Here is a 21,377-nt window from a genome sequence, read left to right on the forward strand (position 1 = left end):
TGCAGAGGGGTGAGGTACAGCTGTACTGGCCCATGACACTGCATGGGGGAAGGTGCTCAATAAAAGGTGGCTACGCTTGCACGGGTGATTCAAGATCAGGTTACTGATTGTGAGATCCACTAACGAAGAGCAATGCGCCCTCCGTATAGCACATGCAGTGGTCCTCTAAACATGGTGTTCCGAGCCATGGTGACGATGATGGAGTCTTCAAAAGGATGCCACGTAAGAAATAGATGTAGCGGAGCCCGCTGGGCCCATGGTAAGAAAGATACCCCAGATGAATTTGATGGTGGTCCCCACCAGGTGCGTTGCTAGGCCTGGAAAAGATCCAGGGCTACGCTAATTTTGGGACTGGCCTGGGGTCTAGCTAGCCTTTTTGGTTGTAACGCCTGAGCTTCTATCCGGGGTTACAACAAAAAGACCCGGGGCTATAGCCCCATCAGTCGCCCCCCCAGCCCCCTAGCAACGGCTCTGGTCCCCAAGTTTCTGCCACAGCAAAATCCATATTCCACTGGTCCCAGATTGAAGGTTGGGATGATTAGATTTTAAAGCTTCACAAAGGCTACAAAATAGACTGATCCAACAATAAAGATATCAGTGTCATTATTGGTGGCAGGGGGATGAAGTGCATTGCATCTTCCTTGCACTTATCACACACGGGAGGGGTAGATGACTTTGATGCTGCGACAACTGCGTTGACTAGATTTATTTATTATTTTATTGGTTATTTGTAAGGCGCCTATACAACAAATGGTGTTTGAAGGTGCCAAAAGTAAAAAAGATAAGGGGACCGGGCGTGGTGGGGTGAGGGGGGGTCAAGGTAGAAAGATGCAATAACGGTCCTACTAGACCTTGTGTCATTTGCATCTTGCAAGTACAGAATAAGAATTGCGAGCGAGAGGGAGGAGTGCTGGACTGCACAAAAAGCAAAGTGCTAAGGTGGGAAGGGAGTATGCTTAAAACAAGTGGAGATGGCAAGTGCCAGGGATTGTGATTGCAGATTTGAGGATCAACACAAGTGCAGGGAAGGGGGGTGTGGACTGGGGGGGCAGAGGGAGATCAGATAGCCAGTTACTGAAACTGAAAGAAAGTGTGAGCCGGGGAGGGCGTAAGAAACCAGAAGATGTCTCACCCGCTAGTCCCTAGGGATCTGTCATTCAAGTGGCCAGGACACAGCCATCGCTGTTGGATCCAGTTCCTGGGGGTGGACCAGTGAGGAAGGATCACCTGGGTGAGCGGTCCTCGGGAGTGGGACACCAGATGGTGAGACGCGGTATCCCTCTTTTCTGAAACACCTTTACCCCATCTTACCCATTGGGATATTCAGAAACGCAGTTGACCCCCCCCCCACCAACCCGCTTTCCTGCATGAACACTTTTACACGGACAGCCCGCTCTGTGAGAAAACAGACTCGCACCCGAGCAGTGGACCTGACATGTCCCAATACTATGGTCGGGCGAGGTCAGGCAATTATCGACAATCATTCACACCTGACTTCCATTACACTTCCCCACACAGATAAAAGGCGGAGCACGAGAGCACACTCTGAGAGAGGCAAAACACACAAAGGTACAGCAGTTTTGAGTCAGCAACTGAACGACGGGAGAAAGACAGCCAGACATGAGAGGTTCGTGAGAGGGGCAACACCCTTGACCTTTTTGGCGGGAAGCCTTTACTTTCAAGAAGCCTTCAAGGCAAAAAACGTAAGACCAGAAAACCAAGCTGAAGAGGCCTGCATTGTGTGTCGTAGATACCGAGTGTCCTCCCGTGTAACAGACCAAGGAGGGGAGGAGCAACAGATGCTGTGCTATCGTCCTTGACTCCAAGAACAAAGAAGCGACAGAGAACAGTCGATGAGTTGGGGAGACCGATGCCAGACTGGTCTGTGTTGAAGTCAAGGTTGCAAGCTGCAACATTGTAAAACGAGCGCTGGAACGAACATTGTTAAACACGTGTGATGAAAGAAGCACGCGCGTGATGAAAGAAGCAAGTGCAGCTAAATTGCTGGTGAATATTTGAATATTAAAAGGGAAGATCCGATACATTTGACAGATAGGTCTGGCACTGAATGTGCTCAGTCAAAGGTCTCTGTACGGTATCCTAACAAGAGAAATTAAAGTAGAAGATTGATGTGAAGTGTAAATTGTGTCAAGTGAACCAAAGTGGTCTTGCAACGGTTTAAGCAAAACCCATGGCACATTCGAAAGTCTTTGAGTCTCGTATCAAAAGAGGATATGAGCCCGGATGAGGGAGACCATGTTGCAAATATTGTAGAAAAGGGGTCTGAGCCCGACAAGGGAGATCCGTGGTCCAAGCCCGAAGGATGGAGACCTGCCTTGAATTTAGAAAAAGTGAAAACCCTGACAAAGGGTTTTGTTTGTAACATCAGGCCCCCAGCAACAAGAGACTGTCCTTGTGAGAGGAACTTTAGCGAAAGGCCCTGATGCCTATGTGTTGAACTGTTTCCTCCTGGCCAAGAAGCCAGAGTGTCTGCGAAGCCAGCACATGCCGCCGTGCCCTGTGCTGAAAACATGGGGAAGGGAAGCCAACTGCTCAACTATCTTGACATAGCATTTCTTGAACACTTTTCTTTTGCATGCATTGTTATCCCACATTATTTTGTATTTGGAAGTAAGGATTAGCAATAGGTTTATTAGTATGGGCCCGTTTACTTTGACAGACTCCACTAGGACTGCATTATTACTATTTGATGGTCATAGCCTGCTCCCATCTTTAGATTTAGGTTTAGATAGGTGTTCTACCAACCCATTGAAGTTCAATAAACACCCTTGAACTGTGATCACTTGTGTCTGTTGTCAATGTTTGATACCATGACTTCCTTGAAAGGGGAAGAGTGAAAGAGGAGGTGAAAAGGAGAGTTTGAGGAACTTCCGTAACTTAAGGAGCTCCTGATGAAGACCGAGGAGGGCAGATGGACCATTCCAGAGGGAGGCCCTACAGAGGAGAGCGATCTACCCCCACTCTGAGACGCTTCTCTGAGATTTGGAGCTAGCAGACCAAGGGCTCTAGCAGGGACGTATTTAGAAGAGAGTTGGATGTAGCAGGGTCCCAGAAAGCCTTTTGGATGTTGCAAGGGGTCTTGAATTTGATCCTAGCAGCAAACGGGAGCCATGGAGAGAAATTAGGGCTGGAGAGATGCAGTCCCTGTGCTTGAGGCCAAGGATAAGTCTTGCAGTTCTATTCTGGATTATTTGAATGGGGCGAAGAGAGGAAGAAGGAAGATTGAGGAGGAGGCTGTTGCAGTAGCCAATCCTACAGAGGACCAGAGCTCTGGAGACATTGAGTTTCTGGGTGAAGGTGAGGAGAGGGAGTATGCCTCCTGAGGAGGTGCAGCTGATAGTGGGCCTTCTTGGCAAGGTCCGCGATGTGGTGAGAGATTGAGACGGAGGAGTCAAAGATGACACCAATGTTTTTTGCCTCACAAGAGAGTGAGGGGAGGGGACCCATAGAGAGCGGCCCTGAGGGAGGGAGGGAAGCTGGGTGCTGTGGTCCCAATGAGAAGTATCTCAGTCTTACTGGCATTAAGGCAGAGATCATTGGCAGCGCACCATGACTAAATAGCAATCAGTCGGGGATGAGAGAGGAGGAGGAGAAGGGGAGGGAAGCTTGAAGGAGAGCTGCATGTTGTCTGCATAGCACTTGAAGTGAGGATAGGAGGAAGAGATTAAGTGGGCCAAAGGGGCATGGTAGATGTTGAAAAGCCACAGCAAGAGGAAAACACCTTGAGGGATGCTGCAGGTGGAGAGTGTGATAGGGGACAGAAAAGGGCCCAGTTGAACCTGGGAAGGTCGCCCGGAGAGGAAGGAGGTCAACCAGTCCAGTGCCAGGCCTGTGATGCCAAGGGTGTCACAGAGCCTATTTGTCAGGGTAGCATGATTGACCATGTCAAAGGCAGAGGAAAGATCCTGGTGGATAAGAACGGATGGAGAGTTGGAGTCGAGATTTGAGAGCAAGTCTTCACAGTAGTTCAGTAGAGCAGTCTCAGTGCCTCTGGCAGCTCTGAAGCCAGATTGGTGGTCGTGGAAACAACCGACAGATGCGATGTGTTGAGTCTGTTGGGAGATGGCCAACTTCTCCAGGAGCTTGCCCAGGAAGGAGGTAATGGATATAGGGCAGTAGTTGGCGGGGGCGGGAGGCGTCAGAAGAGGGCTTTGTTAGGAGGGGATGTACAATGGCATGCTTGAGGGGGAGAGGGAAGGAGCCGGTGGCAAAGGAGTGGGTACAGAAATCGTCCAGGGAAGGCACACGGGAGGCGATGTGTTCCTTAACGGTTCTGGAGGAGTAGGGGAGCACCTGTTTGGAGGAGACTTTCATAGAGAAGACTTGTCTAGAGACCGCATCTGGTGCTGTGGGCGAGAAAGCGGAGAGAAGTAGGGGAGCCAAGGAAGGCATGAGAGCTGCGGAGGGAGACGGGGCAGGGGTAGAGGAGGATATTTCTCTACACAAATCAATACTGCGATTCATCTTGAAACTAGTGAGCATGTGCACCCCCACAAATCCTGATAGAGGTGCAAGCCCAAATTATAAAGGGTGCTGATCGAACAAGTTAAGGCCATTGATACTGCATGAAACGAGGATGTTGTTGGCAAACTTGATAAAGTTAATGCTATTGATTTGTTATTTATATAACGCTTACGGCTAAGCGATGTACATAGAACATATTTACATACATCATCATCATCCCAACCAAGGTTGGTACTCATTTATCAACATCAGAAGGATGAAAGGCTGAGTTGACCTAGCCGGGGTTCAAACCTGCCACCTGCTGATCACACATAGATCACAGAAGCGAGCGCTCAACCCACTTAGCTATCTTACCGGCTAAGGTCATGCACCGTCTAATGCTCAGGCCAGTCATGTGTGAAACTCATCTGGTGAGAGCATTCCATGGAGCACACATTATGACCTGAGGATCACCACGGAGAGTTGTTCCCTTATGCAGTATGAACAGCACAAGGCCAGATATGCTTATTGTGTGGCAAACTAAACCACAGTTCACTTGTGTGTTGATCAGAAGCATCAAGGGCAAGAAGAGTTAGGCCCTCAAGCCTACGAATAAAACTAGCTGTCAAAGACTGACAGAAGCCAGAGATTTGGCTGACACGAAAGTACTACATATCCTACCGTAGAAACAAATGCAACATTAAGTTAGAAATTGTGGGCCTGAAAGTCAAAGCGCTAATAGACACCGGCACTTCAGTGAATGTAATGTCTCATATACAGCTCAAGTAACCGAAACGGACTAAGCCGATTATACATGTCTATGGCGGTATGACGCAATACCTTTTTATGGGGTACATTTGAAACACACATTAGTCATGAATTGCACAAGGTATGAGCCGAAGTGTTTGTAATATAAACTGGAAAAGGTCAGTAATCAGTTGTAAAAAACAGCGGAAGAACTGCAATTAATAACATTTTCCATCTTTATCAAGTTGTTTGGTGAGTCAGATATAGGAGACAGTCAAAAAGACATGTTTATTTTTTCTTCAATTTTATTTATAACTTTTCTTTGTACAACAGATGCCATAACCGTACAATTTTCATAACAACCAAAGTCATTCAAATAGCAGAATCAGTATGAAGAAAAAGTATATAGCAATATAGTGACTAACTAGAACTAAAGTAATTCTCTGAACAATTCTAATTCTAGGAAAACAGGACTTGAACATTTCTAAGTTATAAAAAAAATAGCTTAGTCCAGCTTGAGGAGTCCAACCATACATGACAAGCCAACATTAAACCCACAAAAAAGTGCATACTGATATATCACAATTAAAAGTAAAACATTACATGCCCTTAGAACAATTTGAGGATTACCATAAAGTTCATTAAATGATGAGCACATTTCATCACATAAGAGAGTTTTCTTTCCTTTTATACATAACCTTTTTATAATTAGAAAGGATAAGCAGATTTTTTTTCTAGTTTTCCATAACTTTAGGATTTGCGTATGTGCCAGAACAAGAGCTCTGGCAATCCAAAGATCGGTACCAGAGTTGATTCATAAGTCCTGTCCCCCAAGAATACCATTAAGCACCCAGGATTTCTTGAAATACCAGCATTAGCCACTAGATCTATTAAGTACATCTATCCAGAAGGTCCCGACCCTTGAACATTCTCATAGCATATGTGTCAGCCCATATTATAATATTGGTGCTCATATTTGTAATGTGCTGGAAAAATCTTTACTCGGTCCTGCCAGAGTGATCAAAGTCAGGAAGTATGGCAACATACATATACTAAGCAAGGCATCTCATTTCTTTTTTCCTTGCGTATTGCAAGCGTTTATTGTTGCAAAACTTAATTTCTTTACCTTTTCGTTTTATAAAAGAGGCGAGCATGTATATTAGAAAAACAGTTACTCAACATATTTAACACAATACTATGGACAAAAAAGAAATAACTTATCCAACAATTAAATGTAAGGAAAAACCTTCATTTGCCACCGCACAAGCACAAAAAGGTTTCTTATCACCCCACATAAAGTCTTTAAAAACCTTGTCCATCTTCTCTAGCAGTTTTATTGAAAAGGGTTGGAGTAGTGACTGAAGGATAGAGTGCTTTGGAAAGTAGTGCCATTTTGATTTCACTCATTACGCTGCATATATTCAAATTAGTATGATTCCATTTACTAATATCCTGTTTCATATCAGTTACCCATATCAGCTACCCCAGGGTCCGTATCAGGTAGAGGATGCCTTTCCCTGGCCACATGAGAAGGGGTCCAGTCCAGGGTTTCTAGGATGATTACTTCGGATTCCTTGCACCTTTTATCCATCTTTCTCCTTCCACAGATCTTGCTTTGATTCGTTAACCGTACTACCACTAAGCAGGCCAGGATAACTATGAGGAAACACCTTTTAAGTACAGTATGCTGATATATCTGTGCCCTAAAAAGCAAGCCCATGGAACAATATCACCAACAGTGTTTTGGAGGGTTTCGTGTTAGTTTATCTCACCATTTAGGAGGCCGCCCTAATTTGTTTGTTGTCTGTGCATGGGTCAGATGCACATGTATGTAATTGTCACTTTGTTGTCCCTGTATGTGTGCATTGCTGCTGATGTTTTTCCAGGTGAGAAGTAATCATACCGGTCAATGGAAGCCAAATTTTAGCTCCTCATAAGCCCCTCCTAATATCAACGATTGCCAATGATGGCTTACCTATTACAGGCTTCTGGAGAACAATGCCCTTCCCTTATGCCCGTACCCTTTAATGAAGGTTCCGTTATACCTGAAGAGATGGGACGGGGGCTGGGAGGGATTGTCAATTTGTGAAGCCAATTTCAGGAGCAGATCTGATTTATTTGGTGGTAGAATAGGAAAGCTATCCCCTCGGCTGGACATAGTCTCCTTTGGTACGTATGGTAATTCATATCCAACTGCAATTATCTCAGTCTTGCGTTAGAAACAGAGGCCTGAGCCAAAGGCGACCTAAACACAGGAACCAGGCTTTGTCTACCTGATCTTGGGGACCCTTCAGGCAATGCTTACAAGTATCATTGATAGGGTGGGTATAGACGCTCCACTTACCGTATCCTACACGGTTGTAAGACTATCACTGGAAAAGTGTAGTACATCGCATGCCTTCAATCCCAACTGGTAAAAACTATGAATGGAGGACTACCCTATACGAAAAGCCATTTATCTTGTGGTAAAACAAACTTACACTAGCAGGTGCGGTAGAGAGGATAGGTAGTGAAAGGTCTTAAGCAATGGATCAAAATTTAGGAACAAATTGGAAAAGTACATTTGCAGGAACATTTTGGCATGCTACATGCAAGTTTTTATCACATTTTTGGTGAGATTGAGCAAAGTAAGATGTAATGGATGTCCCTGTTTCGCTGGAAGCACCATCTCCTGGTAAGGATTACCCCTTGAGCCTGGGCAGCTGCCATTACTTTGTTTTCCCCCCATTCGGTGCCCTATGCTGCCCGCTTTCCCTGCTCCTTTCTTCCCTCCTCACTGCCCATATGCTGCTCATATAGACCAGAGCAGCGCCCACATAACCAGAAGTACTGGGAAACCCTTACGAGCCTTATTAGCTCAGTGCTCGTGGGAATCCAGCATTTTCTGACCCAGTTTCGCTGGAAACACCATCTCCTGGTAAGGATTACCCCTGTGGCCTGGGCAGCTACCATTTCTTTATTTTCCCCCCGCTCGGGGCACCCACCAGCCTGCCTTCCCTTCTACCTTCCTCCTTTCTCTCTGCCCGCCCACAGGCTGCTCCGATGAGCAGCGCCCACATGACCACAAGAACTGGGAAACATTAACAAGCCTTATTAGCTCAGCGCTCGTGGGAATCCAGAATTTTCAGACCAAATTTTGCTGGAAGCACCATCTCCTGGAAAGGATTACACCTGTGGCCTGGGAAGCTACCATTACTTTTTCACTCCGCTCGTGTGCCCTTTGCAGCCTGCTTTCCCTGCCTCCTCCCTGCCTGTCCACAGGCTGCTCCGATAGCCGGAGCAGTGCCCACATGACTGGAAATACACACTTGGATTCTCCTCCCAGGCTAGCCTTGTCCGTGCAGCTCTAAGGGCCAAAGGCAAAGGGCAGCTCCCTACTAAGCAGCTCCACTCTGTGTTTAACTGTGTTCGCCTGGGAGAACTGAAGCAGACAACCTACAGTGACTGATAAGGTAAGTGTGGTGTGGGCGGGGAGTACATCCATCACTGCACTCTAGTAAAACCCCACCATTCTTATTACCTAATTATCCTATACCTACTTGCTTCTAGCCTAACTGGTATTTCATTACACTGCCAAAGTTTGCATCAAATTGGTTTTTCATTACACTGTTGAATCTAAGTGCATTTTCCCACTGCTGTATTTTGTTTTTATCGAAGTCCATTGTTCCACTGCTGTATATTTTTAAATCTTAGTACATTTTCCCCACTACTGTATATTTTAAACTAGGTACATTTTCCCCACTACTGTGAGTTTGAATCTAGGTGCATTTTCCCACTGCTGTATATTGTAAATCTAGGTGTATTTTCCTTTCCGACTACTGTGAGCTTTATTCGATTAAATGGATTTTTGGGGGTAGGAAATGTGGTGCACCTAGTTGGATTTTTTTTTGGGCCGGTTAAATGTGATGCACTTGGATGTATTTTGGGGGTAGGAAATATGGTGACTTCTAATAGATTTTGTGGGTAGGAGATGTGTTACACATAGATGTATTACTGGGGCTGGAATACATTACACTTCAATGTGTTGCACTTAGATGGATAGTCAGAGCAATGTGTTCATACTTAAGATTGTTTGTGAGGGATTGCAATTGGTTTAGACCTAGATATGTTGCTGAGGTACGACATGTACTATACTTGTCTGTGAGAGACAAGCCATGTGTTATATATACTTGGATGGGTTGTTCGAGGAAATGTTACTCTTGTAGAATTGTGAAGTTTAGCACATGCTTGCATTGGAAGAAACAATGTCGTTTTAGTAGTCACATTTCTTTTGAACTTAGCCTGGCACTTGTATGACCAGTTTGCACATTAAATTGATCTGGGAATGGTATTGTGTCGCACCCATTATGTTAACCCGCCTTTACATCCCAGATCTAAGCTGGTAATCCCTCCACTACACTTAAAGATCCAAACTAAGCCTTAGTATCCTGATATTGCAGTTAGTAGATGGCTGTTAGGAGTTACATAGAACCAGGAAGACATCTATAAATGTAGCCTGTCCATGGCGTCAAGAGAATCCTATTCAAAATCTATGGTAGACGCCTAGTAGATGTACTAGGTCAGACAGTCTAACGAGCGAAGAAGACTTGAGGATAGCCCACCGTCCTTGTCCCCCATGGTGGCTAGAAGAGTCTGCGAGGGTAGCTGGTTTTTTCCCCACAGACTTCCTGGCGACACAGCAACATCCAAGACCAGCTCCATTGGTGCTCTTGGTACGCATAAATGCACCACACACGGGTATTGTGAAGGCATCCTGAAGCAAGACACAGACAACAGATTCAAAGTTCAAATAAAGCAGTTTTATTAACTTAAATGTCAGGATGGTTGAAGGCATACCTTACCATATGCTAAGGTGAGATTTCGCTACCTAAAGAAACAAAGGAAAGTCTGAGTCTGTGAATTCAACTTAAGTCTGTCTCCAAAACCTATACTTGCCCTCACAATTAAAGCTAGACAATGTGTAGGGATGTCTGCATCAAAAGAATTAGTTTTCCAAACGAAGTTCTTAGCTTCTTCCAGCTCTGGGCTTACTTTCCAGCTTCCCTCCCCCAAGTTCAAAACAGTTCCACAAGGTCCCGGGGTTCCCTTCCCCAAGAAGAAAACATAGTTCCAAAAAGAAGCCTCCAGGTTCCCTTCCTGAAGACAGCAACAAAGTTCATAAGGTCTTAGGTTGCCCTTCCCCAAACTGCAGCTTTTCTCGCTTTCCAATGGATAGTTTTAGTCTCAATATTCAAAAGCCAGTTCCAGGTCAACTTTACACTCCTTCTGGTTTCTTGACAGCTTATGCAGATTGCTTTCTTCTGCTTCACTTCAGCAATCTCTTTCATTTACTTAGATTTGCTCTCTGTTTTCTTGGATTTTGCTGATAGGGTATCCCCGGTCTAGCCGCAGTTGTCGGACCACACGATCCACCCGTTACAGGTCATGCAACCGGTAACCTTAGGCTTTCTTGCACACACAGGTTCTTTTGTAACTACACCTGTGGTCTGGTTCACATTGACTTTACTTTTTCCTTGCCAGCCTTTTGTCTTTGCCACATTGTGTTCTTTCATATAGTTCACTCCGTGGTGCGCCTTCACTACATTTTTCACACTCTTCAGCAATATTCAATAATTGCTTTTCACTGCATTTCATAAAATTCATCGATCTACTATACGTGTATTTCACACAAACTTGTCTTCTGTTCACAGGCTTATCAAAAGCTTTCATAGGCTTGTCAAAAGATTTCCTTTAATTCGGTATTCTATCAATCTTAATTCTTATTCATTTGCTCACAGTTCATCTTATTTGTATTTTTTAGGTAAGATTGTCATAGTAATGGTAAATCTTCCTGACCCGTGACAACCCCAGAACATTTTGCTTTACTGGTGGATTATTTTTCCTTATACCTCTGTGAGTGGGAACATTTTTCTACACTCGCAGAATCTTTTACTCTTTTCATGGGTGTCATTTTTTGGACTCTCCATAGTGTCTTTATAACAATATCCTCTTTGACAACCTTTTGGCAATAAGTGCCTGTTGTTGCTGGGTTTCCCTAGGGGCTCCCCTTTTAACTTATGTGCCTAAACCTGAAAGAACTACAGTTCCCAAGGGTAGAAAGTATCTTTGGATCCTTTTTACGTTTTATTTGATGAAACCAGCACACTCCACCTTTTGTGGACTGCTTGGGAGATCCAATGTATCCCCTTTCACACTAAAACTGTAACGATTATGTTACAGGGACAAGCTTACCTTTAATGGCTGGTGGCAGTGATACCTTTTACTAATTCAGTTCACCTTTACTGCGGGCTCTGCTCACAGCAGCAGTTAAGGCACCCAAGGGTGCTTATTTTACCAAAATGGCCCTGGTCTTATTTTTATGCCATTTTAGTGTTTCTTGTCCTTCCTTCTTCATTCCCCTGACATCCAGGGTGAGAAATTCCTTTGTGTGACTTTTATCTTTGGCGGGAAGCCCCTGGACTTCGTGGCCATACTGGTGGATCTCCAGAGACACAAATCAAGTCCAAAAAAGTCCCCTCACCAGAGTACTGGTCCTTTGTAACAACGAGAATCTGACCAGCGATATTCTGTCTTCTTCTGTGCTCCTGTAAAAGGCGCCAAATCCACAGAGCCGTATCGAGCCACAAGGAAAACCTTGCCTAGAGCCTTCCCCATTGATCCCTCCTGCAAAGTCCCTTCCAAGGTCCTGTTTTCAGTCACCACGACAAGGAATCCACCGACTGTTTTTTTGGCTGCAGATCCTGAAGTCCTCCTTCTGCAAAATCTTCTTCTGTGCTGAGGTACTGTGCTGGCTTGGGTATTTACTTACCATAACTCTCTTGTGATTCCTGTGTAGTTGGGGTGTTTACTGTGCACTATTCCTAAAAGTATATGCAACATCTTTTTTTTCCTTTAGAAACTGTTTTGCCATTCTAACAGAAAGTAGATGTAAGGGTATATTACTCCCCTGTGATTTGGTTGTGCCTCTTCCCAAAAGTAATTCTGTTGGTTTCACTTTATTATTCCTCTTAGGATAAGTTTGTGTTTCCCCCAGTGGGTCTTGCTTCCTGTGACTTGCTGTTAGCATGTCTAGAATAAGTCTGCATTATGTTCTACCTACTTAGAATAACCTTGAGTCATTTATAAAGAGCAACGCTGGGTTTTGCTTTCTTTGGGATGTTTTAGACAGACACAAAAAGTCTTCAGTTCATACCTGCCCCAAGTTGCTGATAGCCATGAAACACTTACAAGAGCGATACAAATAAAATCTCAATATATCATTAGCTCCTTGAAAAAGTATGGGTTTTACTTACGTTTTGTTAGCTGTATGCCATCCAAAAAATAAGTTAGAAGAGTTACTGCTTATCTCAATCTGTGTTTCACGGATCACAAAAGCACCTGTAATTGCATATTGCATCCTTGAGTTTTACTCACCTAGTATAACTGTGTTTTCTAAAAAAAATGAGTTATAGGTTTTTACTGTACCTAGAATAAGTGTTCCACTATTCACAAAACGTATATCGTCCAGTTGACTGTGAATTATTACTGAGCGTCACGGTACAACTGGTAGGGTCTACTACCCTTGAATTACTGAGTGTAATCTGAAAGTAACTATTGAAGAATAAGCATGACCTATACTGAATGTGTATGAAAAAGCTCGACTTACCGAGAACTACTGTTGGGTGTTCCAAATAACGTTTATTCTTTGGTCTGTGTACCTTCAAGCATAGTGTCGTGTTTTTATAATTGTGATTGCATATAATGTGATAGTGCTTATTTCCCCCAAGATTTATCTGGGCCTACTTGGATTTAAATAAACCATTTATTTTGATAATACATAGTGTTTCAGTGTTTATTTGCACCATTTGTTTTACAATTTCATTTGTATGGATTCTACAGCCCTCTCTCCCTCCTAAGATAATCCTGGCTGCTCTGTCTATGCTACCAACAAAAATAGGGTGGTACAGCCTTATACTAACAGTGGAATCTTGTACTGTCTCAGTTGAATGGTTTTGATGAAGTTTGGTAGAACTTCAGAAAAACTGTCCTAACAGTATTGTTCACCATAACCCTTACCATAACCCTTCTGTTACTCACCACTCCGAATAGGTCGAAGATGCGGAGAACACAACCTTGGAGATGTTGGTAGTATAGAATTCCGAGTTCAGCCTTCCATCCCAGCTCCCCTGAGTACAAGACTCAGGCTTCCTCAAAGAGGGGCTCTTTTCCACAATGTACCTCTCTGCTGTTTCAGTTAGAACAGACAGAGATGTCAATTGAATAAAAGAGCGGGGAGAACACACACCGCCAATACCAATGCTGCAAAAGAATACCAAGATATTAGACTGTGTTGATGTTAAACAAGTGATTAGAACAGTTAAAAATGATTGGACAACTACCTATATGGATATTGGAGTGGAATTGCGTTTCCCCGGAATAATCTACAAAGAATAACACGAATGAGTGGAATAAATCTAAATCAGTATCGTTTCCCACTTTAGCTATAGAATTGATAACAACTGACCTGTGTAAAGATAAATGGAGTAAGATGAGTCCAGGATTGTAAGAGGAGTTCAGGATTCTGAAGACAACGACAGGAGAAAATAACAAACAGGGAAGTTAGTATAGGTAAGTAACCCCCGAACGGCACGAGGGACGCACTAGGGTCGGGTTGGTGCAGTTCAGGAAAGCGTTCATATGCACTGATGAGCAATCTCACAGGAAAGTCACTCAATGTCCCAGAATCCAACAGAAAACAATGTCCATGGAAGACCAGAGATATGTACCTGAGTACACGAGTATAGTTGAGTAGCTGTTGAAATGATCCGGATGTAAACAGCAAAATTGATGTGCAGAGCGGCAACCAGGGAAGAACCGCAGGAGAGAGCCGTATCCGGTAGCGTTCCGAGTCCAACAACCAGACGATCACAACAAGAACAAGGGAGGAGACGATGCAATCCAAGATTCAGGCAAAAGGTCAAAACCAGGAGTTCAGATAAGGATTCGTGTAGGGAGACACGAAGAGGAAACGGATGAAACCGCGTGTAGCTGGTAACGCTAATTAGCAGCAACGAGCCCCTTGGAAGACAGTGGTTTTATAGTCGTAAGAGGGGCGTGGCTTGCTGTACGTCTTCCACGTACAAGGCGTGTCAGGTGACTTGGAGTGCGTCGACGTTTGTACAGACGCCATGGTAGCTTGTACCTGGACCATAGAGGAGCCTGTAAAGAAGTTGTACTCTGCAAGGATGCCGGCGGGGAAGTCTGAAGTGTAACACCTTCACTTTGAGTTCACAGTATCTTGCACAACTTAGTTTGTTCATTCAGCAATTACTTTTGCCTGCTCATAGCCCCCAGAAGCACTCCAGTTCGAGTATTTCCTTGAATTCACTCACTGGTCCCTGGTGACTCCTCCGGGCGGCTGCTTTCCTAATCTTCTGCTCCGCATACACCTTTCCGTCGTATCGCGAGCCCTGCACACTCTTCCCGCGGACACTGTCGGTAGCTTACTGCAACGAGATATCTTCTGTGCCTCACAGCTCCTGCTACGAGCACCCGACCAGGGAGGCTCCCACCACTGTGCCCCTCTCAAGGCACACTTGGACCTCGGCTCCATAGTCTCTCCAGGGAACATGCCAACGTCCTGTTTCCCCTACAGGACCCCCCTTGGCAGCCTCTGTCTCCACAGGGTTTCTTTCACTTCAGGCCCGCAACATTCGGCCCGGCTCCCCTCCTGCTGGTCTCTCTTGCTGGACTTTCCCCTTTGTATACACCTGCAACCATTTAACAGGTTGCAGGTGTGCCTCCTCAAATCCAGTTGCCTGACCATAGTTAGTGGTATTCTCTAGACATGCCTGACCCTCACAACAGTCTGCAGGCCTCTTCCTCATCTCAGCACCAGAGAGGTGAAATGACATGTTAGTTTATACTACTCCTAGTTGCCTCTTCATCGTCCCAGTACTACAGATGTATGAATGCAGGTAAGTGATCGACAACCACCTGTAAAGGCCGGGGGAGGGTGAAGTTGATTATTACAAAGAAAAGGGGGATACCATGTCTCGCCTGTGGATATCCTCTCCCCAATCCCCAGGGATCCTCCACCAAGGTGATCCTACCTCGCATCTCCACCCCCATGGTCCGGATCCAAGAGCCATGGCCCTTCCTTGGCCACCTGAGCAGAGAATGTTGGGGGGGGGGGGGGGTGGGAGGTGAAGACACCCTCAGATTCCTCGCACTATCCATCCACTCGCAGTAGAATGCAGCTATGACCTTTGACAAAATTCGGGCTAGTAGGGCACTTAGTTTTGAAGCCTACTTACAGCACACTATGCTTCAACACCCCGACATCAGTATGCAGCGAATACCTATGACAAATTCAGGCACACTGGACACCTAGCAAGTCTCTACACTATTGCCATCTTCTGACCCCCCTCTGTACTGATCCACATGCCTGATCTTCATGGGTTGCTTCTACCAAAGCCTGGCTAGCCCTGCTAAGCCTTATTGTGACAAAATGCACACACGCAATCTAATCCTATGCCGTGAACTCCAAGACTCTGGACTTCGGTCCACCAAGAGGCGTTCCCAACACCAGCGCTTTGATAAGATAATATTACGGGTTAAAGGAGGTATACCAAGGACTACTACAATACAAGAAAATCTAATTAGAAAATAAGTATAACTTTTAAAGAGAAGCTTCAATCAATTGATTTTCCTCACATCTCTTAAGAGCCATGTTTCCAATCATTGCTGGATATTCCACCAAATTTCTGGATCTATTTTTATGGATTGTAAAAAGGAGTGGATGTGATGTTTTTCTCTATATAAGCAAGCCATGTGTCTATTCAATGAACTTCTTTTTCTCTTTCTTGTTTTTGCAACAGGGAGTTATAGACTTGGAGGCATTAGGAAAAAAGGGGTACAGCGTCCCCAAAGCTGGAACTATCCAAGTGGTAAGTTGCAGTAGAGTGTGGGGTTGGTTGGTTGATGTGTTGGTTTTAGTTTCATAGATATAACACAGCGTGGGCAAAAGAAAGTGTGGCAACCAAAGAAAAGTGAATGAGTATTCTCATATCCTAGGGATCCTACGAGTTGACTCGCACTGCAACGCATCTTCTGGCTTAAAGATTTTCCTCCAGCCTTCATTCCATTTCTTCTGAATATCTCACTGTGATCTCAAACTGGACTTGCACAGTTTTATGCACTCTTCCTCTCTGTTCTTGGGCTGTTCACATCATGTTTCTCAGTCTCTGATTTAAGGGTTTCCTCTGCCTGTCTTCTCTGCCCTTCTCAGGGTCTCCTCCGCAACCCACACTTGCTTTCCAGTCTCTTGTTTAAGGGTTTCTCGCACCCTTCATCTATAGGCTTCTCTGAGTCTCCTTTTGTGGCTCTTCAACTTCACTTATGAGTCTACAGGGTTTGCCTCCCTTCCCAGAGGCAAGTATAAAAAGGGCCTCCAACACCTCCCTCCCGTAGGGTGCAAACTCCTCCCACTGACCTGGAGCTTGTGCTCATGCTCCATGGGAGCATCAACTAACGGTGAACAAAGTAAAGGGACTTTTGAATGTGCGTGAGCTCTTGGTGCTCAGTCTGTGGGGCAACACATGTTTTGTCCCTTTTTGAAGTGGAGGTTTGTGCAATGGTTATGGGAAAGTTTAGTGTGCCTCTATTGTTTGAATGGACGTGTGACATAAAAAAAATGTGATGTTTCTGCGAAGTGTGAGAAGGTCTATGCTACCGCCTCTGATAAAATTGAATTATTTTGCTTCATGCTTCTTTAGATTAGGGTTTAACTTTTTAAAAGGGACAATGTTGACAAATTCCTCTGTTCGAAAAACACATTAATATATTTCTCTTTGGGAACCGAGAGATCATTGCATTACCGATTTCATATTGTTTCAGCTACCCAGGTGAAAGAGCTGTCTCACTTAGAGACAGTGGGCTTCATTGCAACTTTGCCGGTCCGAAAAGAAGGGTGCCGGTAAGCTTACCGGCACCCTTGTTTCTGGACCAGCAAATTACAAGTTTGTCTGCCGGGGCCGCTGCGCCAGGCAGGTCTGACCCTGCCGGGCATAGCGGCCACGGTAGGCAGACTTTTCACTGAAGTGCTGGCACCTTTCGCAACTGTGTCTGCGCTTACCCTCTCCCCATTCCCATGGAGTCCTCTGCGACTCAATGGGAATGGGGAGTTACGAAATCCAGTGCCTGACTTCCCGTGCCGCCGGGACTTGTAATGTCCCGGTGGCACCGGGAAGTCAGTCGCTGGTGAAATGTTACGAGTCCGGCGGCAGTCCGCCGGTAGCACCGGCAGGGTTACCGCCGGACGGACTCCTAATGAGGCCCAGTGTCTTTAATGGCCCCACGTGAAGGTCCTCTATATTAAGGCAGGGAATAAGTGTGGGTGACAAGGGTATTTTCCCCATTCCACTGTCCAGCGCAGGCCTTACCTGGGCATTCTTTACTTAAGGTTTGCAGTTGAACTGCAGCTACCTATCTGTATTAGCCACTGTATTAATGGGTAGTTGAACCACCAAGAACTATCAAATCAAAAGTTAGGTGCCTAGCCCTAAGGGTAATAAACTCATCTGGTGTAAACCCTTCTTTATCAGATAGGTGGTTTCTCTTGTAAGTTCTAGATGGACAGTAGAGCTGATATGGTAGCACATGCGATGGCGATCAGGAAGTTCTTGTACTAGTGGGCAAGAAAGTACACACGGCCATAAGCAGATGGTTCCAGGTAAATGGACTCGAGGGAAGAAGGAAAAAGGATAAGGCAGCAAGCTAAGAGGTAAGTGAGCAAACTGGGGCAAGTGGGTAGAAGAGGATTGGAAAACAAGACTTCACTAGACCGAAATCCAGCCCGATCAGAATACACATGCCTTTAAGTGCAAGGATGCAGAGAATTCCCCTGGATAAATCCTTTCCTCCGCTCCGCTGCTCCAGATCAGAAGCTGTAATCTGTTGGACTTCTGAGTTGCAAGTGCCACCATGAACTATGTTTCATGCAGAACTCTGAACCTCAGCACACCATTCTGCTACCCAATTAATATGTAGGATGCATTTCTGTAGCCAAGGTAACCCCAAGATAACCCCAAGATTGCTGGAAAATGGGCCATTTTAACATGGAAATATACCTTTTTTTATGCTCATGAATCGCCATGTCAAGGTGTTTTGTGTGTACTGTCACGGTATTGTACGATCGGGCCGAAAAAAAAAGTTGACCGTACAGTACGACCGGAAAATGATACCACCAAAGGTTCGAACACCAAAAGTTCTAACCTTTGGTGGTAGCATTGCAGGTAAGTAAAAAAAAAAACACCCTGCTAACTATACTGTGTGGTATAGTGAGCGGGGTGCTGCTGGGAAACCCCCGTAGCACACCCGCGGAAAAAAAAATACAATAAAAAAAACACACCCCTCAGATGACGTACATAAATACTTTGCATTAGTCAAGAAGGAGAGTAGAGGCATCTAAACCATTTTCACTCATGTGGGTACTATGTAGCCAAACATGCAGTGGTCGAAGTAGGTGGGAGCGGTGCTTCTCTACCTTTTTTCTATTGCATTTTACTGTTCCTATACTTTTATCTTAAAAAGAAAACGTTCCGGAATGATTTCATTTTAAAATAAAAGTGGAGTAAGAAGATGAAACTTGCACTTCAGTGCACTGCACTGAACGGTTCCCTTAAACAGCAGGTGCATGTGTTTGGGGGTTTGTTTTGTGCGTGGGAGGGGGAGTGATGATGTGGTTTGTGGGGGGCTGGGTCAGGCCAGTAGACAACATAGTTCCACTACTTCTTTTTGTACACTTCAACCACTGCAAATATGCCTCAATCAGTAGCGAACTGGAGCGGCTTATCAGCAAAATGTATTGGGCATGCATTCAGACATTAATTTAGCTGTTTGGGATTGCCTTTAAATCTCCCACAAGAAAGTCCCCAAAAGGAGAGTAAGATTACGGTATGTCATGTTGCGCCCAATTGTCTTGAAGTGATGTTCTTCTATCGCAATGCCTTTGTTTCTGAACAGCTCCTAATAACTGTTGTACTTGACCATGTTCATATTCATGATGGGTCTGGCCACTAACGTTGGGTGCCTTTTTATCAGTCAACTGCGGGCCTTTTATGGCTTCTTAACTTTAGTTTTGCTAAACTGCAGCCATTCTTCCGTAGAAGCCACTGTATAAGTTGGTAGTTGAACCACCAAAGCCATGTGACCTCAAAGATGGGCATATCGGCCCAAGGGAATAAGCCCTGCTGGGGAAATCCCTTGTTCAACAGACAGGGTTCTCTTGTAGGTTCTGGATGGACAGTAGAACTAACACAGGAGCCCATGAAACGGCTCCTGTGTGTGTTCTACTCGGGAGCAAAGAGGAAATGAAGCCAACAGAGTACAGATGGAGAAGGTTTCTGGAAACCGACTTGAGGGTAGAAGGAACAATGACAACGCTGCAAGGTAAGAGGCAGGTGAACTGTAGCGATATGGTTGACGAGGACGGGAAAACAAGAAGACTGCACTTCCAGGAATCAAGCAGGGTCAGAATACTTACACACGTTAAGAGGCAAGGACTCTGAAAATACTGCCAGTTAAATCCTTCCTTAGCTCTGCCGCTCTGGACCGGAAGCGGATGTCCACAATATCTGGTGTTGTGGTTCTGGCTCCATAGATCCTCCACCTTGGTAGGTAAAAAGTTGCTCTAACGTGCTGCATCGGGAAAATGTTCTAAATGTTGATACCACGCTCTTATGGATGCCCCAGAGAGACCAGCGATGTCAGAAGTCGTACCAGCCCAAGTGAGTCCTGGGCCCATCACCCACTGATTCGGAGAGGCATAAATCACAAACCCATGCCACCCATTACCAGACAAGAATGAAAGCCACATCCTTGCACAAGGCACCATCATTCTTCAGTTTCAGGCTTTTCTCACTAGAACAATATAGCCCAGTCTAGCATAAAGCTCTTGAACCTGGGGAAATCACATCATTGATCCTACTAACGTGACTTGTTCACTAGTCTCACACACAAGGTGTTCCCGTTGTGTCCAGAATTAAGTAGTTCCTTGGCCACAATGGTCAACAGTCATGGATTGGGAATCAAAAAAGGTTCACATTTAGTGTGGAAGGAAAACTGTCACTAGTCCTCATATCACAACACTAGACAGATTTCAGAACTGACGTTGTAGTACCTTTCCACCAATGAAATGGTCTCTAAGAGTTTCATAGATGGGTTTTTCTTGCTGTGCATCCAATTGAAACAGCAAACAAAGCTCAAGTAGTGTTTGAGACCTTGGGTCCCACCTCATGAACTGTGTAGGTAAAAACTGCCATGTGTGTTCCCTCCGGCTGAGCAAAATAAAATGTTTGAGCCCATGAACACAAGCTTTAGGTATTTGCTATTAGGAGCACGACTGATTTGGCTTTTGTTGGGAACAATTTTCTTTTTTCGATGGGAGACCTTTTCTTTTTGCTTAGTTTGGACTCCTGCTGTGACTTTTTTGGAGGCAAGTAAATGTCTTATGCTTTGCTTCCCTTGTCATTTTGCTCAGTCTTACGGGGAACCTGATTAGTCTCTAGGACTATCATTACTGAGAGACTGTCTCTCAGTGAATTTCTTGTATTGCTACAATTGCACACATCGCCTTAAAGTGAAGTGCGGTTAGGATACTTTCTAGCCTTATAACTTTTTCTATAATGGCTTTTTGGTTACTTTACCAGATGCCAAAATTCATACAAAAAATATGTATATATTACATACTACAGTGAGTAATGTATGTCATGTACGTATTTTGGTATGAATTTTGGTATTCTTTTCGTTAAAAATTTTTCTTGACCACTATGGGTCGCTTAGTTGTATCTTCCTGTGTTTCTATTGTAATTCTGTTTACTAGTGTCCGGGAATACAGGGATGTTGTGTTATTCTGACTGTGCCCTTTGTATGCACAAATACTTTTAAAATGTTCCTAGGATGACCTGGTGGCAGTGAATATTTTTCTGCTGGGTTTTATAATTTGTTCTCGTGCTCTTTTGCATTTAGAACAAAGGGTTACTAAAGGTGGCTAGCACAATAAGGTTGCCATGCCGCAAGGTTTTCGCTTTTCCTTTGGCCATATTCTTTGGCCTTCTGCCCTCTCGGTTCAGGAAATCCCATATATGCAATGCCATTTCCTGGGGAAAGCTGCTGCTTTTGCAGCC

The 21,377-nt window shown here is 44.8% G+C and overlaps 1 protein-coding gene across 6 annotated transcripts in view; it reads left to right on the plus strand.

The window, feature by feature from the left end:
- The window catches only part of ATOSB (atos homolog B), a 726,183-nt gene that overhangs the window by 627,452 nt on the left and 77,354 nt on the right, over positions 1-21,377 (plus strand). For all 6 annotated transcript variants that reach the window (XM_069626804.1, XM_069626800.1, XM_069626801.1 and 3 more), the window contains one exon: positions 16,071-16,139. In XM_069626804.1, the coding sequence (XP_069482905.1) occupies positions 16,071-16,139 (69 nt within the window). The remainder of the gene's footprint in view (positions 1-16,070; positions 16,140-21,377) is intronic.

Source organism: Ambystoma mexicanum, chromosome 6p, assembly GCF_040938575.1.
Source record: "Ambystoma mexicanum isolate Mex_15411 chromosome 6p, UKY_AmexF1_1, whole genome shotgun sequence".
NCBI classification, from domain to species: domain Eukaryota; kingdom Metazoa; phylum Chordata; class Amphibia; order Caudata; family Ambystomatidae; genus Ambystoma; species Ambystoma mexicanum.